Raw genomic sequence first — 26,773 nt, 5'->3', positions numbered from 1 at the left:
GACACTGCACAGCACCCTGCAGATGTTGGGCACCTGCAGCCCTGCTCCAAGGCAGCAGCAGTGACAGGCATTAGGAGGGCAAGTCGGGTTTGTACACGGCCAAAGGGCTCCCTGAGTGTGCTCCAGTACCTGCAACTGGTGGAGAAAAGCAGGTGAGCTCTTGGTGGGGATGAAGGAGAGCTGCGGTGTGTGGCTGCGATAGCACAGGGACACGTGCTGCAGCAAGTGCTTGTCTGGCAGTAAATGAAGGAGTTCACCAAAGTGCAGTGAAGAAGTGGTGGGTAGACTTGGCCCCCCCCTATATAAGCATCAAGGGCTGGGGCTGGATGGGTGCTGCCTGTTGAGGGGGGCCTCGGTACATCTCTGGCTGCAGCTGGTCTTCTGAGCTGATCTGGAAAAACTGAGACTGAATCTTTTTCAGACTGATACTGCAGGAGGGAGGCCCAGCGTGATTCCCTCAGCAGCTTTTAACCTCCTTGTCAAAGTTGCTGGGTGGGGCAGAAAAAACCTGGTGTTTACAGAGCCCCAGTTTTCTCTCCCGAATGGGACCACTCTCCTGGCAGCTAACTGGCACTGTGTTTGTCTAAGCCATGGAAAAACGAACAGTTGTTCTTTTTCTTTTTTTTAAATTTTAGTTCACTGGCCAAACGGCAGAATCAAGGAGAAAATACTGCTTGAATCCAACAAAAACACCCATTTAATTTTAGATCGTAATTTTGAACAGAAATTTGAAACAGTTTGTTTTGAAATAATAAAAATTTAAAAGCTGTTTTTTTCAGCTCAAACTCACAGCTAGCTCTTACCCCCAAACCCTGCATTGCTGGGCCAACGAGCTATCATTCCAAAAAATAAATTATTGTACTGAGGATTTGCAGTCAACCGCAAGAAGCTGGATCCTCAGTCTGTGGCTGTTTGAACTGATTGCTCAGAACCTGAACTCAGTGCAAGCAATGCCTCCACCAGCTCAGATGAATGAACTGTCCCGTTGCCCCGTTTCCATCTGTTTTCTCTGTGTGAAACAGCCCTGCCTGTGCCTGACGCACCAAAGCACATCCATGGTGTTTCTGTTGCAGTTTTAGCCTCTGTGGCTTGAGACCAAAGCAGTAATTTGGCAGTTTTGCAGTAACAAGCTGGTGAATGAAGAGACTCAGCAGCCACTGACATGGGTGTGTAATGCTGGTGCAAATAAACGGTGTAGTAAGGAAAGGCATCAGCCTTCAGGAAGGCTTCTGCAGAATAGCAGGAGCAGAAAAATTCTGCTGCACTCAGAAGTGCCAGGGTTTCTGCTTCATCCTGTATCCTCGCCGCTTGGTGGGACAGAGCTGCCACCGGAGCCACGGGCAGTGGAGCAGGTTCCTGCAGATCCCAGCATGCGGGTTGTTGAGCTGGTGTTTGTGTGTCTCTGATTTTATTAAAGGCAAAAGTTTCTGTGCTGGGTTGTTGTGTTGCTTACCACGGACTCCTGTCTCACCTTGCTCAGGGGGTGCCACTTTGGCTCTTTGCTGCCACATCCCTTCCTTCTCCGTCTTCCAGGTCTCTGCACTTGAGCAGAGCAGTGAAGCCTGGCCAGGGCTTCTTGCTTTTCCCATCGGTGGCAGAGCAGAGCTGAAGCCTTTGTAAAGTCAGTGTGAGTGTAGGGGATGCGAAGGGGAAGGAAAAGGGTTATAGTGGAGAGTTGTTGGAGCCCAGGAGTAGAGGGAAGAGGAGGAATGGTGGTGCTGGCAGTGCTTTTGAGGTGGACTGCCCCACGAACACTGGTCCCTTGCCTGAGGCTGTGGAAGTTTTGCACGATGTGGTTTTGTGTTGGCATTGTATCACCTTGTGTTGTTGAAGTAGCAGGAAGGAAAATAACGAGGACTACAAAATGAACTTGTTTCTTGATAATCCAAGAATAGCAGGAGGCTGGTGTACAGACAAAGGTCTTTGAGTCTTATTTTCAGGATGCTGAAAGCTCCGCAGGTTGGCTTGGCCAGCTTCGTGGATGATCTTGTGTCATTCAGATCTGTGTGAAAGCTGGTTGATAACAAATATTCATGGCCCCCTGTCCTTGCTTTGAACTCCCAAACCCCCAAAGAGAGAACAAACATGACACAGTTCCTGCATGGCAAACACTTGCTCAGTTTTGGAAAACCCCATCTCTGACTGCTCCCTGCTTCACACTTGCTTTCCAAACAGTGATCAGCAGCCACGGTGCCCACTCACACTTACACATTCTGCCTGATGGGTTTTCTTCCCCCACTCCCTTCATCTAATTTTTTTTTTACTACTCCATCTATCACATCACACTGTTCCTTGCTCCTGCCTGAGTCACTTCCCCATCCCTGCATGCAGGGTTGGACTGGCCTTTGACATTCCTGCTGGCTGCTGCCTCCAGGGTTGTTGTTTGAGCTAGAGCAATGTTTAGAGATGCCCAGAGGGAATGGGTACCATTGCCCTGAATGCTTTGGGGATGCAGGGTCGAAATATGCATGTCCATCCCTCCCCACACCTCTGGCAGAGACAAAGGCTGTGTGAGCAGGACAGTGTCGAAAACTGTGCTCCTTGGCCAAGAGGCAGCATTGCCCAGGCTGCTGCTGTGTGGTTAACGGCTAAAAACCTTTAACAATGATTTTGATTGCTTTTTAAATGAAAAAGGTATGCTTTAGAAAACTAGATTTAATGTGCCTGTCCTCTCTTGTGGTAGTAAACCTGTAACTTTCCTAGAACGCTATGAATTGTTGGAGCCTCTGATGGATGGAAACACCCTGATCCTCAGACCGACCGTTCTCAGCTGCCTTCAGGGCCTCGCAGTCTGTTTTTGTGGCTTAGCAGATAGCCAGAGTTGTTGATGGCAGCTGGCCTCAGTCCTGGCAAACTTACCTCTGCACTTCCTTGCTGCAAAAAATGAGGTGGGACGGTGGGATGGCCAATCAAAAAGCACAATTGTTATATTTTACTTGCCTGCTGACAGAATACATTGCCATAAATGTCAGCGCAATCTGCCGTCACATGTTTCTGACGGCTCGTGATTGATGCCATCTTGTTAAGAAAAAAACTTCTCCTGTGGCAGTGCCATGCTGTGCTGGGGTGGCAGGATCAGGGGGACAGGTTTGGTTGGGTGCTCTGCCATTGCCAGATTTGGCTGGTGTGTGCAGGTGGTTGTAGAGTTTTGCTTCAGTGAAACATCCCAACATCTGTTAGGAAAGAGTTTGGAGAGAAGCAAGGGAATCCAGCCTGTGGAGAAAGCCAAAAAAGAAACTGCAATGTGCAGACGTGTGCAGAAAATAACAAAAAGCCATGTGAGGCCCAACAGGGTGATGATCTGCTTCCCCAAAATGCTGGGGTGAGCAAGAAGTGGTGCCATATGGAATGGGAAGATGTTCCACAGAGACTATCGGCTGTGAGGCAGGGAAATCCCTCCTGAAGCAGCATTGCTGGTTCCCAGCCAGCCCCTGGGGCTTTCTGCAGGAGGCAAACCTGTCCCCTCTTGGCTGAGAGATGTCGTGGGTTTTGCAACATCAGGTGGGATCCAAATCCAGGGCAAGTCTGTAGAAAATGAGAGGACGCACCAGGGAGTTTCCCTTCCTGCCCGGGCCCAGCGTCCTCGGGAAGAGCGGCCGTGCTCCCGCAGCCCTCGTTCCCTACGGAAACCGCACGCTGCGAGCGGAGGTGCGGTGGGAGAGAGGCGGCACGGTCACTGGTGAGTCAGCCCGTTCCCACGCTGGCCTGCGATGACTTACCAGTGACAAAGATGACTCGGAGCACCCTTTAAAGGGTTCGTGCTTGAGAGGGATTTACTGCTGCCTGGGAAGCTGCTTCCTTCTGCATAACCCATCGTTCCGGTGCTAGCGCAGGCTTTTCCTGCAGCTGCTGTGAGACGGAGCACCCAGTCTATTGCTGCTGGAGCCCAAAAGGGAATTCCAGCTTTGTGCTTGTGAGGCAACTTCCGCTGTCACATGTGCAAGACGCCCTGTGCAGAGCTCAGTGGGATTCGGACATCGCTAGAGCAGAGGCTGGTATCAGGGTGGGATGGCTCCAGGAGGATGGACAAGTTTGATCTAGTGATGCTACTTTTATGCAAATAGCTGGTTGTGCTGGGCAGATAGGGGCTCATGAAGTTCTTGCTCAAGTGTTAACCCTGATCACTGCACTACAGCAGTTGGAAGCATGATACGAGTTACCTCCGTGACCTGAACTTTCGGTTTCAGTGAGGGCAGGTTCAAATCTGATGCCCACAACATGTAACTGTTCCCTCCATTTCCCTCAAACACTGGCTGCCTTTCAGGTTCCCAGTGGAACAGATAGAAGTTAAACTGGAGGGATGACTGCAAGCTGGAACTAGCAGCAAAAGTTTTTTTTCCTTTTTTCTTTTTTTTTTCCTTTGTCCATGCCAAATGAATATTATTTACAGGAAACACTTTGTGCAGCTCTGAGATTTGTTTAGAGAAGGAGTGTAGTGGGAGGAGACAGCTGAAGGCATAATGGAAATCAAAAAGGTCACAGTAATGCTCAAGAAAGTCCATAATTTCCTGGTGTGGGAGTATTGCTGTTCTGGGGACCGAGGGAATAACGGAGCTCTGGCTCTGGTTCCCGAGGGAGAAAGTGCTCACCAAGAGATTATCTGCAGAGGAACCAGCTCCCTTTGGGAATTGCTCAGCACCCAGCAGCTCTCCCTGAGGCCTCGCAGGGCTGACCCCAAAGCAGCTGCTGGGGACACGGATGGTCCCAGATGCTCTGATGTTCCCTCAGCTCATCTGGAGTCCCATCCCTTTGCAGGCTGGGGCGGTGATGCCAGGGAAATGCTGAGCTCGAGGACTTGGGGAGCAAGCTGGAGTCCTGATCCTTGAGAGTGGCCTCTGGGTGCAAGTTTGCTTTGGTCTTGATGTTATCAAGGGAAATGGGCATTGCCTATAGCTTTATATAACGGATAGAATAAACAAAGGAAACGAGGACGAGATGCCCTCAGCAATTACTGCCAAGAGCTGTTGTCGAATGACTCAGTGGCTGAGTTGTAAGCGCCTAGACATGTACAAATAAAAGTTGCTGAGAAGATTAACAGATCTTGGTGCGTTACAAGTCAGGACAAAGGACTTGCACATGGCAGACCATGGGAGGTGGCAGGGGTTTGTTCGAGTGAGTTTAAGGCTGATGAAAAGCTGTGAGTTAAGCTGGGTTTGCCTGCTCTGGGCTGCAGAAAACCAAGTGTCACCCACTGACTCGACTGGTGGGAGCTCCCAACCTGCCCAGGTCTGTGACCGGGGACTGTCAGCCCCTGGCACTCTGACTGCTTCGCTCTCCTCACATTCTATATCTGTTTTTTTTTTCAAAGATGACTTTCAATTAATTTTTAAAGTTAAAAGCTTTATGTATATATTTAGATCAGTAGGAATGAGGATGAAACATAATTCATTGCCTGCATAGAATTTAATTTGAAGCCTTGAAAGCTGATGTTGCCAGTGCAAGCCTGAAATGCCGGAATCCTCCTCATCCTCTGGTTTGCTTTGAGGAGGGTTTCTGACCTCGCTGATTTTCAGTGTTCTAGTGATAGGAGGAGTCACATGTGCTGTATTGCTTTTATCTAAGGTCAGTTGCTAGAAGCACCAGGAAATCCTTAAATTCAGACCTTTACAGCCCTGTCTGCTGTGTGAAGGGTTTTTTCCCTTTTGATGTCCTGCCTTCACATGTATAAGAGAGTACAGTTTATCAAATTGCACGTAATACTGAGAAATGCGAGTTTGAGTTGTGCCTAAGCTGTACCAAAATCACTGCATCTTACTGTGGGATTTCAAATACCTCATATTAATAATAATAACTAATAATAATAATTAATAATTTAATTAACAATAATTAAATTATTGTTTTAGCAGATACGATATGACTTTCAGAGCTGTTGCATGTTTACTGAACAGCTCAGGCTTACGCAGCCTGAAGGACTAACTTAGTGTAGCTAATTGCCCTTTGACGTTAATTGTCGTTCAACTACATCTGCATCTGTAAACGCTTTCCCAAATTGCTGTACTGACAAGTGAGATGCTTCAGTTGGTAAGTCCCACATGGGAACACAGAAAGGCTGTGGGTGCTGGGGGTTGTCAGGGACTGTCATGGCTTGGGTGGTCTCTCCCGTCCCGCTTGGCAGCTGCAGCGCAAGACTGTGATTTATTTCCCAGAGTGGACTTTTGTCAGATAAACCTCCCAACAGTGATGTGAAATAACCTGACAGCTGATTTCTGCAGTTAATGTTGGGAGCGATGAGTTAATCTTGGGAAAGATGAGCTCAGCTCTTGTGAGTTTGACCCATCTGCAGAGGTTTCAAACGTGCCTCTGCAGCAGAGCTGCTCTGCTCCGTGTGCTGCTTCACGTACCAGCTGCTCTCTAGGAAATCAGCATCAGGCATTGATGTTTTAAAATATATATCAGGCTTTTTGGACAGTGTGTATGTGGAGGAGAGGGGGATGTCTCTGGCTAAAGGTTTTTGGTGGGTTGTGGTTTTTTTTGGCTTTGAGTTTTTAAGCATCGTGGGAAAAGTAAGAGTCCTGGTGTTAAGCCTTAGTGGAGAGGCAGTAGTAAAAAAGTTGTTTCACAATATGTGTCTGGACTAAACTTCAGATCTTACTGAGCCTTTTATGTCCTTTGGGCCACAAATATAAGTATGGGAGCCCCTGGGAATGGATAGAGACCAGAAAAGCCTCCTGTGTCAACGTACTGAGTGCTGCTTATTGCAGGTGTCTGTTAGATCCATTCATAGACTGCTCCTGTTCTTTGGTGGACTGGTTGCTGCTGGCAGAGTTTGTAACACAGAAGGGTTAGTGGCTCCAGACACCAGGAAGCAAGGAGCTGGAAGGCCGGACCAGGGCATAGTGGCACAGCCCCTGGTCAGTTAGGAGGAAAACCTGACCTTAGTCTTGGGTAAGAATAAATAGCATCCTTGTTTCTAAGCCTGTTGAGATATTTCTGTGTCCAAAGCCCATCCATCTGATAGAGTGGTGCTGAGAGGTGTAGCAGGGGTGAGAAGTGTTTCCCACGGGTCAGGTGTACACAGGAGCATGGGTCAGTGGATGGGAAAACAGGAGCTGTGCTGGCAGAGCACGTACGCCGGTGGAGATCGATGGGGGACAACCAGCACAGGAATGTGGAAAGGCAAGAACAAGGACTGGGCCTGGAAGGGCAGGAGAGGAGGATGCAGAGCCCAGCTCACAGTGCTGCTGGTCTCAGGGTGGGAGCAGGGATGCAAGGAAGTAAACGACCTCACTGATGAACTGAGCGTGTTTCCTCCTCAGACACCCCAGAGCAGGGTGTGAGCCTGGGCATGTTGATCTTTGCCCTGGGGTTTGAATGGAGAGGATTTGTAGATATTTTTGAGTATTTCTGCAGTGCGCTCTCAACATGCACTGAGGGTGGGGAAGAGAGGCACAGGAGGTGAACCAGATTCCATGTGCTTCTGGGCTGAAGCTGGTCAACTCTAAGGAAAGAAGAGTAGAAAGCATCAAATCTTGTAAGGATGTAAAGAAAAAACATCAACACAGCAAACAATTTCTTCAGTTATGTGCTAGAATGAATTAGAATAACCAGAAGCTGTACTGAGGCATACTAGGAGGGGTGCTGGAAGAGAGCTGTGATAGCTACTGGGAAGGTAAGAGTAACACTTGAATTATTTTGCAGTAGTGTTTCTTTGTTATAAACGTTGTTATTGATAGTCTGATGAGGTAGTATGAGTTCTCTTGTGTGCAGAAGGAAATTTTTTATTGATGATTTCTGCTCTGTGAGCACTTCACAGCAAGGTTGAACATCTCCAGAGGCATTTGTCTTTCCCATGAATAGCACAGGAGCCATAAACAGTCTGTAGCCTTGTCTTCAGAGCTTCCTTTGGACAATCACAGCACAGGTAGAGGGCACAGGGCTCTCTTAAAAAACTTATCAGACAGACCTCAGGCTCCTACATGTGGGAATTTTAACTTTTTTAACATGCCTTATTACATGTGGGGTTTTAACTCTTCTTAGCTGAACAGCAGAAATGACAACCACAGGGAAAAGCTACACTGGTTTCTTAGTTCAAGAGCACTCAGGACCAGAAGTTGCGTGTTCCTTTTAAATCTACATGGTTTGTTTCAAAAGGTGCTACTGGATGGAGAAGTGGGTCAGAAAAGCAGGAGATGCAGTGTTAAAAACATTCATCTTGTGCTCAGTATGGCAACAAACTGTGACTGCATATGGAGAGTAGGATGCTCAGATACTCTGCAAAGGGCTTGTGGCTTTTGTCCTTCCTCTCCTCTTCCTCTCTGCTGACTGTGGGCTGCCAGGGCTGCCCGAGTTGGCACTGGGGCACCTGCTTTACCTGGGACTGTTCCACGCTCTCCTGCTTTCTGTCTGGAGATGACCTTGTTTGAATTTCTAGGAGAGCACGAAGCTCCCCAGGGTGGGTTTGTTTGTGTTTCTCTCTGAGCAAATACCTGGCTGTGACATGGAGCTGGAGCAGGTGATGTGCAGGACCTTGTCCTGTTCCAAAGTACGCACAGTTTCAAGGCAAAATCATGGCTTATTAACACAGCCTGGTGGAGCTCCTGATGCCAGCCCTGTGGAGTGGAGGATGTCTGAGTGTTTCCCCAAGGCTCTGCCATTCCCTCTGCTCATAGGGCTGCAGGGATGGGGGCAGGCTGGGGGAGCACACAGGCACCCAGATCTAGAGGAAAGATCTGGGGCTTCCAACATAAGAAGGACATGGAGCTGTTGGAGCAGATCCAGAGGAGGTCATCAAGATGATCTGAAGGCTGGAGCACCTCTGCTATGGAGACAGGCTGAGAGAGTTGGGGTTGTTTAGCCTGGAGAATAGAAGGCTCTGGGAAGATCTTCGAGTAGCCTTCCAGTACCTAAGGGGCTACAAGAAAGCTGGAGAGGGACTTTGGACAAGTGCGTGTAGTGACAAGACAAGGGGCAATGGCTTTGAACTGAAAGGGAAGATTTCGATTAGATCTAAGGAAGAAATTCTTCCCTGTGAGGGTGATGAGGCCCTGGCACAGGTTGCCCAGAGGAGTTGTGGCTGCCCGATCCCTGGAAGTGTTCAAGGCCAAGTTGGATGAGGCTTTGAGCAACCTGGTGTAGTGGAAGGTGTCCCTGCCTATGGTGGGGGGGTGGAACTAGATGATCTGGAAGGTCCCTTCCAACTCAAACCGTTCTATGGTCCGATGGGAACAGTCTGCTTGCTGCAAGGCTGGCCATGTGTGGTCAGGTTTTCTGGCTCTCTTCATGTAGCTGATCTGTCCTGGCTTCTTACACAGGAGGGAATCCTAAGGGTATGGCAGGACCCTGGCTAGACAAGATAACCGGTTAAGTGCAAACAGACTCTTAAAGCAGAGCTGCTCTGCCTGGCACCTGGTGGCTTTTCACATTCAGAATCCAGTGTACAGCATTGGAGATTTGCAAAGGGAATGGTCTAATTCTAATCATCTACGAGGTGAACTTCCAGGACTGAGCCTGGGTGCTGTTGGCCATTTCATTTACAAGGCTCTGGCAGTCTGCCTTCCCACACCTCAGTGTGCAGTCAGCTCCATCCCACCCTCCTGCAAGCACCCTCAGCTATTTCTGTAGTCGATGATGATAAAATCTGGCGATTTAGCCCAGGTAGGATGAGAGTCTTTAATTGGAACTGCCTGCAACTGCTGCCTTGAGAAAGTCTAGGGCATAGACTAGACCTTTGCACTGGTCCTTGCTGAGTCCCATTGCATTCTATTTGGGTTTGTGTGTTTCTTGCCTGTTTCCAGTGTATCAGGATTAATTTGAATTCTAAGATTCTGTAATATACTGGCATTTCATCCCCACTTGGGATCATCTTCATATTTTATAACTTCTGTTTCCCATTTCTGATGGTGATGAATGATGTATCCTTAGATCAAAACACAGCTGGGAGATCAGGCTTTGGATTAAAAACTGTCTTGGCAAAGTCCCTCAGAATATCCTGGGAGCATCCAAACCCTGTTGCTTATAGATTATGGGCAAAATAAGACTATAAACCAAGTAGAGACCTCTGCTTTGGGGGCTTAACAGCCTCCTTTGCTTTTCAAATCATGTAATCATAATCTTTGTAAGATTAAACACTGTTTCAGCTCTGGATGGTTTTTGTGGGTTTTTTTTAATTCACTTTCTTATGGAATAAACCGATCGTGACAGATGCCTAAGAGCCCTGGAGGTCAGTGCTTTGTTCACACACAGGAGACAGGGCACAAGTGATGACAATTCCCTCTAGAGACGGACATGGCTGTTTTTCACCTTCTCCTGGAGCCCGGGGCTACCTGGCAGTGGCCCTGCTCTGTGTTGGTATTGCCAGGGCAGAGCCTGACCAAGAGGCTTCGGGCTCCTCTAGGAGAAGCGCTTTGTGAATAAACATCACCTCTTCTCCTGTGCTCCCAAAGCTTTTCCAAACGTCCATGGGAAAGTCTCTGTGAAAGGTGTATGCTTATGCCACTTTATTGCTGACAAAAGCGAGCTGCAGAGAAAGAAGCTGCATCATTGGGTTTGTGTGGCCAGGTTGGGACATAATCAGATATCCTGACTCCTGCTCCTTGTCTAATGACCAAAGTCCTATTCCTGTAAGCGTCTTCAGTCTTTCAGGCATTGATCTTCAAGCTTGGAGAGAGCAAAGATCCTCTATTACAGAGGACTGAGGCCTGGAAAAAAACAAAGTGGAATTTAATTTTGCCTGAGTTGAGCGATCTAAAAGCAGCTCTGAATCAGAGCTGGCCCTGCAGCCTCTCTAGCCAGGGGCTGTCGGATGAATCATCTTATCTCCCACCTCCATCTCCATGGAGGTGAGTCACTGGCTGCAGTGCTCTCTCGTCTTTTCCCTGCTGATGGTGTCTAGGACTCCTGCTCAGACTTTTAATGCACAAATACTCAGGCGGGTGCTGCCCTGAGGCTTTTAGGTACCTGTGGCAGAGCAGAGTCAAATCCAGGGCTTAGGAAAATGGTGGCAATCCTTCCCTCACGGATGCTAAAGCATGTGGCCACCAGTTTGGAGCAGTGGTGTGGTGAGTGACTGCTTGGGGTACCAGCAGATTTCAGAAGAAATCCCTCTGTGCAGCTGGGGCTGCTTGCCCTGACCTGCTCAGGACAGAGCTGGCTGAGGAACAGCTGGGTCATGCTGGCGACAGGAACTGTCACAGATTTGGTGACTCAGAAATAGTAAATACATTCAGTCTGTACCAGTGTACATTCTTCTCTGGCTCTAACACTGCTACAAAGAGTGATTTTTGTGGTGAGGAAGAGGGGTGCCAGCAAGAAGCTTACTGAGACAACACAGAAACGTTTCCTACCCATGATCTCAGCCTCTGGAGATAAGGCTGGAATTTTGACACCCCTCAGAGCACCCTCCCTTGGCCCCTCGTTGATCCTGCGGCTCCGGACAGGGGAGAGGAGGTTCCTGCCTGGGAGATGCTCCAGCAGGGAAGCAAAGGCTCAGGGCAGGTTTGGGCTGGAGGGACTCAGCAGTGTCATGGATCCCCTCTGGACAAGAGGTCTTGGAGTACTCTGACTGTGAAAGATGCCATTCGTGAAAGGTCAACTTGTCTAATAAGCTCTGGCAGTGGTGTAGGAGTCATCAGAAGTGACCTGAGCCTCCAGACAGAGGAAAAACTGTTCAGGTTTGCCCAGCAGCAGCCCATGCAGGCACCGAGGTAGGTCGCATGCAGTGTGGTTCATTACTTAGGTGTAAGGTGCAAGTCCATAAGCTTCCCCATGTTGGGAATCCCCTCGTGTGCAGCGGCTTAGCACAGCATGAGGTCTTGGTGGTGCCAGGGTCAGTGCATGGAGGTTTGGGCTACTCAAGGGTTGCAGGCTGAGCTTTCCAGGGAGAATCCACTCCCCATCCCTGGAAGTGTTCAAGGCCAGATTGGGTAAGGCTTTGAGCAACCTGGTGTAGTGGAGGATGTCTCTGTCCATGACAGGTGGAGTTGGAACTGGATGATCTTTGAGGTCACTTCCAGCCCAAACCATTCTATGATTCCATGAATCTGCACCAGTGTGAAGCAGATCTCAGTTCTGTGACTACATGCGTATTTGTTACAGAAATAGCAGCAATTGCCTTTTCTGTTGTGAGGACTTTCATAGTGGAGGCTGAACAGAGGGAGGGGTTCTGGATCGGGCCCGGACCTCCGCCACCCCGCTCCGTTACACCGAGTGTGCCATGTTCCATGCACAATGCTGCCTTTCAGCCAGACCTACAGAATAGGCTTTGTGTCTCCTTGTGTGAGCCCTCTTTTAAGAGGGAAAAGCTTCCTCAGAGGCTGTAGGCAGTGCTCCATGCTTGGAAATGGTTTTCACCTGTGCCAGGCGTGATTTCACTCTGCCTTTTGCCAGGGCTGAGCTGTTTGGTGGTGCCAGGTGCTTTGCCTTTCCCTTGCTGGCAGCTGCATAAACCCATTAGAGGAACGAGCTGCTTGGCATCTGGTGAGAACAGTGTGTAATCATGGAGTTAGCATCCTGTAGTGGGGGTTCCTACAGCTGGGGCTTATTTAGATGAACCTATTTTTAATTTTCCTGCAGCCCCTCTGTAGAGCTGACTGTTGGAGATCATGGCTTGGCAGAAAGGTAGGTGTTGGGTCTACAATTACTTTGTCCCTTACAAAGCTTCAAAAGGATAAACCAATAAGATATTAGCACTTACGTATTGATTTTACATCTTGTTTTTAAATTAATTTAGTGCTTTTATGCTGAGTGCCCTACTCCTCTGATATGCAGGAGCAGGACACAACAGACGTATTCTGGGGCTCAGCATGGGCAATGAGAGCCCTTCTGAGAAGCCTAGTCCTCCTTTTAAATGCCTTTAAATGCTTTATGTGAGAGAGACTGGGGGAGAGAGGGAGCACACAGGAAATTTAATCTCAGCATTGGTTGCTGACCCTTCACAGATGCAGCCTTAAGCTGCTCGTGTAGCTGATGTCGGGACTCTGGTCGGTCTTTCTGTGGGCGTCTGACTTCGAGATGGGAGAGAGAACTGTAAGGGCGGCATCGATGTTTTTAAGATAGGGGTGGAGTTATACTACAGTTTGTAAAGGCACTTTTGTGAACTCTTGTGTAAGCTGATCTGCAACATTAGGCACTTGAATACATCCTAAAAATTGGCTGAAGTTCTCTTCTATTCCGACTTCCCTGCTGCAGCCACTATTAAATATAATTGTAAGATACAAGGAAAAACATTCAAAGAATGTTGCTAGCTTATGAAACTGGATTGTCTTGGCTACTTCTGAGGCAGACTTAATAGGAGAAAACCCTCAATTGTACGGGCCCAGGGCTTCATCATGGTCTCAAATTGTAACTTCCCTTCTTCCTTGATGTTTAAGGCCAGTGGACATTATCTCAGTAATCTATAGATAGTGCCTGAATCATTCTTTGTAGTACAGCTAGAATGTAAAAACATTAAATAATATCTCTCCTGCTCCTAAAAGTAAGGGAAGTGTTTGACAACTCATTTTGTAGGCAGAGAAAAGGATACGTGGAGGAGGAAAGTTGTGCAATGAGTTGCGGTAGAGCCGTGACAGCAGCTGAGTGGTTCCTGACTCCTGTCTGCAGATGGTTTTGCCCCTCTAGCTGAGCTGGTCCTCCCTGGCTGCCCACCTCAGTGTCTTCCTGGGACAGGTTAACCTTGAAGGAGCAGAGGATCAAGATGTGATTGGAGCCGGGGTTAAAGATGACTGTGAGAATGTGGATGTTTGATGTTCCAAGGGGGCAGCTGTGATTCTGAGCTTAAATTTCTTGTGTAGAGCTACTCAGGGAGCCGGCTTCTGAACTACAACTTGGATCTTGGGCTGTCTGACTTTCAGAAATATCAGAGGATCGCAGGGCTCCTACTAAAGCAATCCAGACTCGGTGTTGTATGAACACGATGGCAAAGCGTACGTGTTCAGGCTGCTGTTGCTCTAGAGATGCTCAGATGAGAGGGCTCCAGGTAGCGTTTGTAGCCCAAAGTGCTTTTGTGTGCATGTTCAATGCAGAGAGAAAAGTGACCATCATCTGCTTGAGCTTACAGCTTCTCCAAGATTACCCATTCTCAAGCAAATGGCCGGACAGTGAATTTTGACCCTGTGTATCTGAGTTTCTGACTGGGGAGGGAATGGGACTCAGCAACCGTGGTCCCTTGGCTGCTGCTTCCCCTGTTGCTGGTTACTTCATCCAGATGTTACATGGCTGTAGTGGAGCATCTCTTGTACTGCGTTGAGGAAAAGAGCACTTTGTCACGAATCTGGAATGAGACTTGGACTTGCATACTTGCACCTAAGTAAAATCCCTGCTGAGTTTTTCTCTTTGCAGTGTCTTCAGTATCAGACACTGGTCTCAAAACCGAAGGCTGCCCCTTATCTCCTCCAGCCATGAATGAGGTGCTGCTCACTAAGGCTGGGGAGTCTGAAGTGGCCAGGTCTGCTCTGGGTGTCCTGTTAGCTACAGGTGCTGGCATGCCTCTGCCAAGCACCCCGCTGGGTCACCCTGGCTCAGGAGAACCCTTAACCTCTGCCCTCTGTCACCGACAGCCCTTCGGCTAGTGAGCCGCTGTCTCTTTGTTCTTGGTTTTTCTCCTTTGTACACCCTGATCCCTCTCTGGGAAAAATCAACATTTGCCTTTCAGAGCCTGGCAAACAGAAGGGGTCTGTATTACATCCCGATGGCAGCCCCAGGCTCACGGGGCTCCCATGATAAATCCAGTGATGTTTGTTGCAGGGGGACCCTCTGAAACACAAGTCTGGGAGTTCTGCGTATTCAAAACGAGCAGGGAAGCAGTAAGTGGTTACTGAGCAAATGCTCTGGCTGAAAAATAAAATTTGGATTGTATTGAGATTACAAGAAGGTGGCAAGAAATTGATTTAAAATCTAAGTATGGATGAGTGGTTTTTTTTTTTCCCCTCAAGTAACACATCACTGCTCAGTGTGCTAAAGCTGTGCAGGGTGTCAGAGCACAGCAGAGAGCCAGATGCGGGGCTGGGGAGTTTGCACCCAGAGTTCTCCTGTGTGGTCAGAGCCAGAGCGTTACGGGCCTGCGGGAGGGGAGCCACAGGGCGTCTTGGGAGTATTTCATCCATATGGAAATACCACATTGCAGTTTTAAAATTCCTTTCCCCTCCTTCAAATCTGACAGTGGTTTTCTTCAACTAAACCATGGCCATTGCCAGATGAACCTGAGAAAGTCAGGGGGACTCATGAGCCTGGATGCTGTAAACATTTGGGGTTTTTGGAAGGCAAAGGATGAGCGGAGATGGTTTGTTTTGTTCTTTGTTTGCGCAGGGCTCTGCGTGCTAAGCCTTATCCCTTGTCCATTCAGGCTCCTGGGCACTCTTGTGCTGTATGTGTGAATCATTAACTAACACGTTTCTAGCTTGCCGAAGCTCTTGTGGCAGCTGGTTAGTGTAAGAGTTTGATTATTTCCTTCTTTGAGCAAGGCTGTAGCTTGGACGAGTTCAGACACCTTCCCTCCTTCCCAGCTCTGCTGGGATAACGCAGGTTCTGCGGAAACAAACGGGACCAGATCCAACCCGCTCTTGCAATGGCTTTGCGAGCTCTGTCACATATTCTTGCAAAACCCTCTCATTTAGTGAAAATGCCATGAGGACACTGTTTGTAGCTCCTAGGTCCCGCTGCTTCTCCCTCTTGGATTTCAGAAGCTAAGGACTGCACAAACGAGAAGTGTGGTGAAGACAGGGTCCATTTAGAGGGACAAGATCTCTTTGGAAGTCTGGTTAGCTTCAACAGTGGACTGGAAGTGATTTTAGGCTTGACAGTAGTTACCAGGTCCGTTACCAATCAGTATAGCTTCACAAAAACAGTCTTCTGTTGCCTTAAATCCTTTTCCCTTCCCTCCTGCTGCTAAGTAAAAGAATTGCATAAACCAGCAAAACCGACAATACATATAAAAGACCCGTTTTTCCAGTCCCTTCCAATTTGTGTGGATACTTGCGTTATAAATATGCATTTGTACAAGTCATCTGATGTGTCAGTGTGGTGACGTGGCATCCCTTCTGCTGCCCGGCCTGATTACTGAAACACTCTAACCAGAAGGATCACAGATGATGACTAACATGCTTTTTCATGTGAAAAACTGCTTGTGCTAATTTTTTTTTTTGTGCTTTCATGGTTGTCCAGCGCTATTGCTGAATGACTATCAGCTGTGTGGAATTTGTGGGCAGTAAAGAACAGAGCATCACAGAGAGTGGTGAAATGATCTCGTTATTCCTATCAAGTGAATATCTGAGGATTGAGTTTGCTCACCTCGGAATCAAAGCATAGGGAAGAGGCATGGTCTCTGTGTTCTTTGAAGGCCGTTTTAACTATTGAACAATTTGCCAAAGCACTTGGGGTCACTCCAATATCTTAATCTTGACATTGAGATTGAATGTGTCTGACTGGATGACAGTGCCTGGGGTGGGTTTTGTAGGTCAGTCAAGGTGATTTTCTGGCCTTGAGCTCTATGGATGCATCAATTGATTTTCTGAGAATTACTACAGTTTAATTAAAGTTAAAATCTTGAATCAAAGCCTGAACTTGAGCCAAGGTTGAAGTGCTGGGTCTCCTGTCATCTTCTGCCACCACATACAAGACTGGTCCTTCTACTTAGCCCCTTGCTGTGGCCAGTAGCTCTGGGCAGGCCACTGCTGGACTTGGGAAAGCCTTTCTCACGTTGGAAAAATTGAAGCTTAATTCTTACTGCCTCTTATCGTTACTGTAAGCTTTTGGAGCATTTTTGTAGTGTTAGAATGTGTTTGGTGCCTGCCAGAAGTATAGCATTGTGGTAGGAGTATCTGCATCTTGCTAATGCCAGTTTTCCTGTGATTTCCTAGAGGGTTATCTGTAATCCAGCCTTAGGCCAAGTTCTTTCTATGTGTGAACTCATGGCTCCACTTGTGTTAATGATGGTGTGCTGATTAGCAGTGGTGTCTGGCCCCAGCCTGATGATATCCAGCTCCCACATAAGTTAAATAGTTGATGGTTTAGGCTGTATGGTGTATGCTTAGCCTTCCACCTAGACACATAGAGCTCGTTGGTGCACCCATGTCATAGTAGCTGTGTTGGAGAAGGTAGTGGTCCACTCCTAAGTCTGTAATCAATGTCCCTTGGGAACAGCATCCCTCCATTTCATCAACATCCCTCCATCCCAGTGAAGGCTCAGTTTGCTGCCAGAGATATTTGATCCAGAATGAAACCATACACATGGGTTGAAGGTTTTTTTCTTAGCTGTGCTCAGCTTCTTTGGAAAGAGTCTCTATTACACAGAATCTGGAAAAGTATCTTTTATTATTCAGTGCATGTTTCTGATTAGTGCTGGAAATGAACATGAATTTTCCTTTTTTTTAAACATATTCCTTTTGAGGTTAATGTTGCAAGTGAATTTCAAGTTCATGGAAGTGAAATTGCAGTTTTGTGGTTCATTGGACTTGGGCTTGAAGAAATAGAGATTCTTCTTCCTTTGCTACTCTGCAAACTGATGTCTCTCCCTTGCAGTCTTCAGCACCTCCAGAGTCCTCTGTCACCAGCTGTCTTCGTGACACCACAGCTCCATGTGCGGAGCTCTCTACCTCTGAAGGCAATGGATGTCCTATGTCAGTATTAAAGGTTTGCATTTCAGTCTTCAGCAGCTGGTCTGGTACATTGGAGAAGCCACTGAGGTGGTGGTGTGCGGTGTGGATCAAACCACGTGTGGGTTATCCTCCTTCTGTTAACGGCTCTAGGCCTTGTTACTGATGAATTTGTCGTCTTCAGCCATTTTATCTAAGGAGCTTTTAGAGCTTGTCTGTGTAGAGCCGGATGAAATACAGCTGGTGGCAAAGGCACTTCTCTTGCCCACTGTCTGGATAGTACCAGTGAAACAGATAAAATGAGATAGATTTCACATCCTGTATGGCCCTGAGCAGATGGTCTTAAGAGTGTTACGATGGATATGCACGTCCTAAAAGGGAGTGGAAAATTCTGGCCCAGCAGTCTGCGCTGGTACCTGTGCAGCTCTGCATCTGCTGCAGGACAAAGTGACATTGCTGTCATCTCACATCTTCTCTAGCAGGCAGCAGGGATTGCCTGAGGAGATAGCAAAGGGCAGGATGGGTTGGAGGAGGTAGGGCTGGGTGTCTCTGCAGTGCGCAGGCTGGTTCAGATCATGCCCTGGAGGGACCCAGCTCTAAAATGCTGGTGTTATGTAGGTGCTGTAGACACCTCTGAAGCGTTGTTCTGCTGGGTTGTCTCCCACCATCCTGGTGCCAAAGTTGGTGGAGTCTAGGCTCTGTGACTTGGCCCAAATTTGTATGCTCCAGGAGAGAGCTCCGGGGAGCCAGGAGTGTGGAAACATCCATAGAAGGAAAGTGGGCTTGGATGGAGACATGTGTCCAGAGCTGTCTGGACACCTTGCTATGTTCATGCTGGGTGAAGAAGGAAGCTGAATTATCTGATCTCAGATCCACTAGTAAATACATTTAACAGAAGCAAGGGTCACGCTGGCCGCTCAGATGAACTGGTGCAGCTTTGCTGACTCCAGCACAGTGTGGTATGCCTCCAGCTGGTTTTGGCTCATCCCTTTCCAGCATGACCTTTGTTTGGTTTGGGTTCTTTTATTTGTTTGGTTTTTGTTTTTACTGGACTATGTAGAGAGAGCAAGTTCCTGGGTTACATCCTCTGTTGTTTGTCCTCACCCCGAGGTTTCTCTTGATAATAGAAATTGCTCATTTGTTCTTTTGATTTTTACATGGTATGAGTGTAGTGGCATGGATCACTTCCTGTGAGGAGAGAATAAATCTCAAGTGGCCTGTCTTGTTACTATTATATGCATACAAAAAAGTTGGGGATGTATCACGCAAAATCTGATGTGTTGTGGACAACATACACGTTGATTGTATTTGAGTTGAATGTCTCTGGTGGTTTCCTTGTTAGCATCAGGTTTAGATTCATCCAAATCAACTAGAAAAATCAGACTGTAGCAAAGGCAGTTTCTCCAGACCCTCTGGATTCAGTCTCCCTGCTGCCCTGCACCATGTCTGCGTCCTTTGCATCAGGGCAAGCATCTATAAAATGCTCCTGTTTCAATACTGGAATGTTTTACATCCATGGTGTGTTCCATCAGCCACTGCAGGAAGCACAAAATAGTAGAACATTTGGCCCAATGATGTCTGGAGGGAGTGATTTAAACATGAGCCTGGCTGGGGTCTTGCTCGCCCTGACAACCCAGTTGGAGGGATTCTTGGCTTCGGCAGTTGCAAAGGAGACCCCGGTGAAGCCCAATGTGCTTCGCCGCTGCTGCTGCTTTTCTGCGGTGCCATATGGTCCCAGTCTGTGGATCTGGAGGAAATTAGTCGTTGATTATAAAACGTGAAAAAATATTGCTCAGCCAGTGAGCCAAGGTGAGGGTGAACTCCGCAAATGTCATAACTTTGTCCTGCTGCGGCACATCCGCTGCGTTCAATGAACTGTTCTTGGATTGACTGATTTTAACTGTTGGACTCTTCCATTTCGAAGTCATTCTGCCGGGATGTGGGGAAGCATTCCTAATTTCAGCTAAATAAAGCATATTTCATTATGTTTCTTAGTCCAGTGCACTACAATAAATTCATAGCATGACCTGAGGGCGTTTGAACGGCGTTAAGAGGAAAGACTCACAGACACTGTGTCTGGGGTGAAAACCTTTGATTTTCATTTCACAGCCCAAACCCGGGGCTCAGCCTGCTGCTTCCATGCTATAAATAGAGGTAACCCCAGAATGTGCTCAGCATGCTGCTGATGGGCCCTGGGCCTGCCCACATTGCCGGCTTCCTGGCAGGGTGTTCAAAGCAGCATATTTTTAGCTGTTGCTTTCTCTTTTTTTCTTTTTTTTTTTTTTTGACAGATCTTCTCTTCTGTCTTGCCCGCCTGCCAGAGTTGCCTGCTGTTTATCTGCTTTCCAGGACTGTGTGTGGATCCTCCCTTGGTGGAAGGGCAATGGGGCATCATGGTTAGGGAGCTTGGCTTGGGCTCCGTACCGTTCGTTCCCTCCTCTTTCCAGATTTGTTGATAAGGTGTTGGACAGCCTGTACAAATTATTTCTTTTCTCCTTAAATTCCCTTTTGTCAAAAGGGGATTAATAGTGTTATTATGTGTTATTAATACCATTAACAGGGGTTGAAGCAACAGCTGTCAGAAAAACTTCCTTCTGATGGTGACTCCAATATAGAGCAAATCAATTTGGCTTGTCCACCTTTGGGTTTACCTGTTTAAAAAGGGTGCGAATAGTAATTACAGATCCCCAGAGAAAACCTTTGAGACAGGGCAAATCAGAAAAAAAAAAAAAAATTTGCATAAAAGGTACGTGCTCTGATGGCTGGGCCGCGTTGGATGCTCCGAGTCCTATGTGTGTTTTTCCACTGAGTCGTTGCTAGAGGGAATAAAGCCTATTTCCTATGTGCGATCCTGTCCAAGCTTGTAAGCTCCTCGCTCTGCTTCCGTCCTGCTTTGCCACAGACTGAATGAAGCCTTTGAACATAAAAGGATGTATTTAACTAGCTCAGCATGGCTGCATATCTGCGTTCTTCAGCGTGCCACCCATAAGGGACCCTTTTCTCTGGTTTTTGAGCAATTTTAAAAGCCGAATTTCAACCCCGCACCTTGCCCGTGTGCAGACAAAGCAGAGGTGTTTGCTCTATGCAAGGAGCTGAGCCAGAACTTGGGTGTTCTTGCAGCTTGTATGAATAAATGCTATTTAAAACTGTGTTGAGCAGAGGAAATATGCCTTTTCTTTCTTGCTAGTGTCCAAAGAAGCAGTAGGCATTTAGGGGGGAAGAAAAGAATTGAGGGGAAAAAAAAATTAGGGACTGGGCTTAATAGAAAAAATAATGTGTTTTAAATTTATGATGCTGGATATAGTGCACAAGCTCCTAGAAGCTTCAACCCTTCTCTCGCTGTCAGTAATGGAAACCGCAGGCTGAGTGATGTGCGTAGCTGTGGCCTGCCCCATTGCAGTGCAGATAAAGCTCTCGAGAAGACAGACTGGGTGTTCACGTATGTGGGTGGATGGTCCTGGCTCTATTTTTGGCCCTTTGGCTGGCGGTACGTTTTGGGGGGCAGAGCCAAGTGGGGGGGATGGCTGCTGGTGGTGCTGGCCGGAGGCTCTCCCTGCACCGCCGCGGTTGGGCAGCACGGCGTTTCCCTGGGACCAGCCCTGCGGTTCAGCCACGTAACGTTGTAGGCACAGAGGCTTTTTATATTAGAAAAGGAAAGGGAGAGAGAAAATGCACATACATATGCATATATATAAAAGCAGAGGCTTCTGAGTGTGAGACACTTTTTCCATGTTGAGTTGCCAGGCAGCTCTTTCCCCTTCCCTCCCTCCATCTCAGGGTTTACTGGTATGAAACTTTTCCTACCTTTAATATATTTTCCTTATTTTATTTTTTTTCCCCTCCTGTAAGATACACTCTTCCAACTGACTATGTTTGTAAGGTTTTGGCTCTGTTACAAATCACAATTTAGGGATGTTCTGCATTGAATTGGTGTGGTTTGAATCCCTTTGCTTACTGTCCAACAAATCTGGCAGATAGTGAGAAGATAGCTTGAAATAATAGAATTAAACAGCAACATCACCCCAAAAATCTGTGAGTTTCTTACCCATTTTCAGGGTTTGTATCGAGCTGAGGAGCCTCTATGACTCTGTTTGGAGCTTGACAGCTCCAGCACATGGTGTCTGAGATGGTGGACACCATCCTGGAGCTGCTGCTCCTCCAGCAGGACCCACCAGAGCCTGAGAAGCTGCCAGACCTGGACATCCTCTTATTGGGATATCATAGCGTTTGGGATAGCTTCAGAGTCTTGCATCCCACATGAGGTGGTTCACTGCATTTGTGTCCACTTTTATTGTACAAAGAAAAGAAAAACGAAGGCACTAATCAATGTAGGGTTTCTGTGTATGGCTAGCTTTTAACCAAAGGCTTGTGGAGGTGAATTCTGATTCTTGCTGAGTTTTTTGACATACCTGAGAAATGAGTGTTGTGGCAATCACCGCTTTACAAATAGGCAGCTGGGATGGTAGAGAAATTAAAACGAGTTACTGATGGATTAGAAATGTTGCCATAGCCAGCAGGTCCCACTGGCTCGCGCCGAGTCTGGGAGTTACTGATTAATTTCCGAAATGGGTATGGGAATAGAGGAGACAGGTGTGTCTGGGTTTTGTCTTTCAAAGTAGTGTATGATGTAGGTTAAGTTAAGATGTCTGCATATTTTTCTCCAGCTCAGCGCATATGAATTAACCACGAGCCACCCCGATGAGTATGATGAATACCTTTTCATTAAAAAAGATGGAGCAGAATTAGCCCAACATCTGGATTGCTGTGTTCTGGTTTAACATCTGCCTGCAACACGCAACGCATCCCGTGTTTCAGCCGGTCTAATCCAACGACAAGGTCCTCATGTGTGATGTGTTCCCAGGATGCTGGGCACGGTCTGGCCAGAAGGTTGTCACCCTGCGCTTTCCTGCGATGCCGAACGCAGGAGCTGCAGCAGTCCTTGCGGTGGAGAGGCTGGCTGGGAGTGGGCTTTTTGCAGGAGCCCCTTTGCTGAGCTCTCTGCCAGTGCAGGGCATGTGCTGGTCCTTAAATTCCCGTGTTTTCCTCTCTCAGCAAGAAAACCTGTCTCAAAGTGCTGCACTTGGTTGCAGCATGTCCCACTTAATGATTTCAAAAGTCTTCTCTGGTGTTTCTGAAAACCCTAAAGACGTTTGTGGGTTTGAGATGTTTGAATAATAGTGTTTGACACTTTCAGGGAAAGGTGGAGGTCTCTTCTCTGGTGTTTTTCTGTTTAAAATAACATGTAATGTTCCTTCGATCGCAGAGATGATTGTGCGTAGCAGATTCCCAACAGAAAATGTACCTCACCTGATGCAGAGTCATAGCAGGGAGATTGCTCCACGTATGCCATGTTCATGTGAACTCCCTTGGACTATTCAAACCTTTTTCTCGCTTTAGGAATCGCCCGGACCTCCAGCGGAAGACTTCGGAGACTCAGTGACCAGACAAGTCCAAGTAAGTCGTACAAATTTCTCTGTTTGAAACTTCATTATCCAATAAAATAAAATAAAAAAATTAGAGAGAATGCAAGACACAACTCTGAAATTGCATCTCCTGCCTTCTGTCCACTGGCCATGGTTTGAAAGGCAAAGCTGCCTGCTAATAAATGCAGAGCTCTTTATGCTGGAGAGAGGCAGCAGTATATATAAAAAAAGAAAGCAGTGTATAAATATTTTTTAAAAACCCAAACAAACTATGAGAAGAGTGTGACATAAAAGAAAAGATTAATTGATAACTGAATAATGGATCCAGAGAGAATAATTAGAAAGCCTCATCTCAATTCAAGGGGTCTAACACAGGGCAACAGAAAGCAGGAATGGCCTGAGGTTGGAATACAGCTTCAGTAATTAGCAGCTCTTTCATACTCTCCTTAGCTATTATTTTTTTTATTGGACGTGGAGATTTATGGATTATATGTGCTTGTGACTAAATTTACACTCCTAATTGCAGCTTAATGTTTCTGATTCAGAAGGAAGCAGGTGGGAGGGTTTATTTCTTGAAAAAGGTGTTTTCCAGCCTTGGTAAAACAGTAGCAGAAGTCTCGGTGCTTGTGAGCCCATGAGCTCTGCTTGTGTGGGCAGGACACTGGTTGGGACTGTCCAGGGACAGAGACAAGTCCCTGATGCTTTCCTGCATTGACCTGACCCAAATTGTCCCCTGAGAGCAGCAAATTTCACTCTTCTCATCTAAAATACTCAAAAGGAAGCCGAGATAGCCCATTGCTGGGCTTTTTCTTTTGATGACCACTCTTGCTGGCTCTGCCTGCCCCTCCCTGCACCCCAACAGACCTGTGCTGCTCCAGAAGTCCAAACCCTTGTGGGAAGTGTCTGTCTCCAGAATTGGGCTCTCTTGTACATCATGAACATTCATCTTTCTTAGCAGGTGCTTTCCTGCAGTGGAAATCTTCCTTCATGTTTGCTTCTTCGAGACACATGACCTCTCCTTGGCATTGCTGCCTTGTTTTCTCTGGGATGCTGACAGTTGTCTCCGCTTGCTGCAGTCAGCCTGTCCCCCCAAGAACCCTGCTCACCTCGACACCCTGCTCTGGCCACGCATGGTTCAGGGCTTTCCTTCATTCCCGTCCCCTTTGTCTCCCTGTCACTCACAGTTGCTCCCTCCGGGCTCGATTTGCTATTTCAATTCATCTTCTCAGCGCTCATATCCTGTCTCAGCTCCCAGATGGACTTATCAAAACAGATACTTTCAGCTTTTTCCCTCTGCGTGGGTGGGAGGAGAAAGCCACCCCAGGGATGCCTTCCTGGAGCTGTGACTTCAGCGTTTTGCTGTATCAAGGCATCAGCACATGTGGAATGGGGATTAGTCACAGCCGTCCAGTTAAGCGTGTGCTTAAATGCCCCGGGAGCTGCAAGGCTGCCTGCCTGGCCCTCGTCAGACACTGGTGATAAGCACAGGGGCAGGTATTCCTGTTATGGCACAGACAAGGGTGACAGGGGACATGGCACGCCGTGACGCTGTCCCACTGCTGGGGCGCTCGCTGCTTTGCGTCTGGAGCTTCACAGTCGCCATCTCCAACCCTAATGTTGTGATGCATCGATGGGAGGATGTAAATAGGGTCAGAGTGGGCCACTGCACCCCAAACTAATGTCAAATGGCAGGAAAAACGTGTTGAGTGATAATTTAGTGTGGAGCTGTGGGTGTTGGTCTGGGGGGTGAAGCTTTGCGGCAGCAGTTGGTTGGTCTGGAAGAATTGAGCTGCGGTTCAAAGCTGATGCTTCAAAACTCGGCCACCAGCGCAGGAGCTGGTAGTTCTGAACTGAAGTGCACATTTATCTTCTGCATGTGCAAAAACAAAGTTGCAGTCTCAGGCCTGGCACCACGTGTTTTCATATATATATGTATATATGTGACCGAGGAGAGAGGGGGGAATTGGTACAGCTCCAAACGTAACTGGAGTGTAGAGAATCTAAATTGAAAGACACAGCACGTTTGTTCAAGCTTGTTTTCTTTAAATCTAATTATATACTTTTCCACTTTTCTGGTGAGAGACCTTTTAAATTTTAATTTTTTTTTTCAAGTTAAAATCAAACGAGCAGCTCAGTGCTCCAGTTTACATTGCAGTAAATATTTATGACTCCATGTAACTGCAGCTCAATTTCCCCTTGTTTCAGGTCCAAATTTTCCCCTCTGCACATCTGGCCCTGCACCCAGAAGCTTTTATTCCATAAAAGATAAATTGAGGTTGGGATGACTGAGCAGTGGTTGCAAGTGAGGCATTGCAGAAGGGGGCTCTTTGCCACCTTAAACAAAGAAAGGGATGACATGCATTTCCATAGCCACCGACTCTGGGGATCTAGATAGCTACAGAGTCATCCACATATCATGTGTTGCCTTGGGGCATGCAGTGATGGTAGAAACATGGAGATCTGATCTTGACCTCTTTTGGAAACCTTGTTCTGTGACTCCTCTTGATGAGTATTGGCATCCAGTGTCGCTCAGCGAGCAGCAATTCTGGGGTTTTGGAGCTTCAGTTTTTGTTTCATTCAGACCTGCTGCATAGCCTCAGGTAAGCCAGTGAGGTGTGGAGTCGTTGAGCTGGTCAATGGAGAGCGCTGGAGGCTCTCAGAAAGTGCCTGAGAACACTCACTTTAGGATAGGAAGACTAAGCTTCTTGGAGGAACCCACATGCCCGTAAGATTATAGGGACCATAATTTCTTTAGGTACTTACATTTAGAGATACGCAAATCCTATGATCTGTCTTGATTTGGTTTTCTTTGGCTGCAGAAGTGGACTGAATATGTGTGACTGAGGAATGCCCTGGCAAGGAGGAGACATCTTATCATGAAAGTGTTCAAGCATCTCACCAGTGTAATGGGGCTCTGGCTGTACAAAGGGATGCCATAATTGTTGGTACAGAAGCTCTTTCTGATGTCCAGCACCTTCACAGTGCGGAGCTAAACCTAACCAGGGCCCATTCAGTGGAAGACATGTGAAGCTGGGCTCACCGCTGGCTCCCTCCTTCCACACCACTGCTGGTCCTATCCTTCCTCGTGCCCTGCAGCTTGGTGATGGGCCAGCTTGGGATTGGGGCTCATTGTGGACATTGGAACCGTCCTGGGCTTTGGCTGGAGTGTGGGAACTGGGAGGACCTTGGCTTGAGGACTGGAAGGCCAAGGAGGATGTCTGGGGTTTGGCACTGTCCCCCCTCAACTGGGACATGGGATGCTGCCCATGAGGTCAAATTTGTGAGCGGTTTGGAGGCTCTGTTCAACAGGCACTCGGACATGGGCAGAGAGAGAGGAGTGGGAAGAGGCCCTTTCTTTAAAGGCTCCATCAGAGTTTGGCGCTGAAGCCCCTGAAATGCCACTGTCACCTGTGGGTAGGGTAGCTTGGGGCAATATTTTTGCAGAGTTAAGAGTGACTTGTCAGGGAAGTTATTCCCACTTCGTTTCATACAACTGTACCTGATGAATTTGAAAGTGAGAAATATGTGCTGACACTTGCCATCCGGAGCAGTGCTACGTTCCTGAGCTGGCCAGAAAACAGCCCCAGAGCAGTTGGAGTGGAAGAAATCAGCATCGTATTCCTCTTGGGCAGCCAGCTGTTTCTGTACTTTGATTTGCTTCCAGGCTATGGTTTGATTTTTGCTAAGAGGAAGGAACTTCCTTGGCAGGGATAATGCAGGAGGGTCCAGAAAAAGCTCAAGTTTACTCATTTAGCTAAAACGACATGTTTTTTTCTGGGTAGGTGAAGGCAGGGAGGAGGATGCCTTCCAGTTGTGTTGCAGCAG

General features: G+C 47.5%; 1 protein-coding gene across 1 annotated transcript in view; it reads left to right on the top strand.

Moving 5' to 3' along the window:
• Positions 1-26,773, top strand: part of SEPTIN9 (septin 9) — a 137,386-nt gene that overhangs the window by 3,303 nt on the left and 107,310 nt on the right. Inside the window, exon 2 of the mRNA XM_086623885.1 lies at positions 22,923-22,979. Coding sequence (XP_086480011.1) covers positions 22,923-22,979 — 57 coding nt within the window. The remainder of the gene's footprint in view (positions 1-22,922; positions 22,980-26,773) is intronic.

The sequence above is a fragment of the Tauraco erythrolophus genome, chromosome 20, assembly GCF_009769465.1.
Source record: "Tauraco erythrolophus isolate bTauEry1 chromosome 20, bTauEry1.pri, whole genome shotgun sequence".
Taxonomy (NCBI): Eukaryota; Metazoa; Chordata; class Aves; order Musophagiformes; family Musophagidae; genus Tauraco; species Tauraco erythrolophus.
The sequence above is the reverse complement of the archived record's forward strand: the minus strand, read 5'-3'. Positions and strand labels throughout refer to the sequence as shown.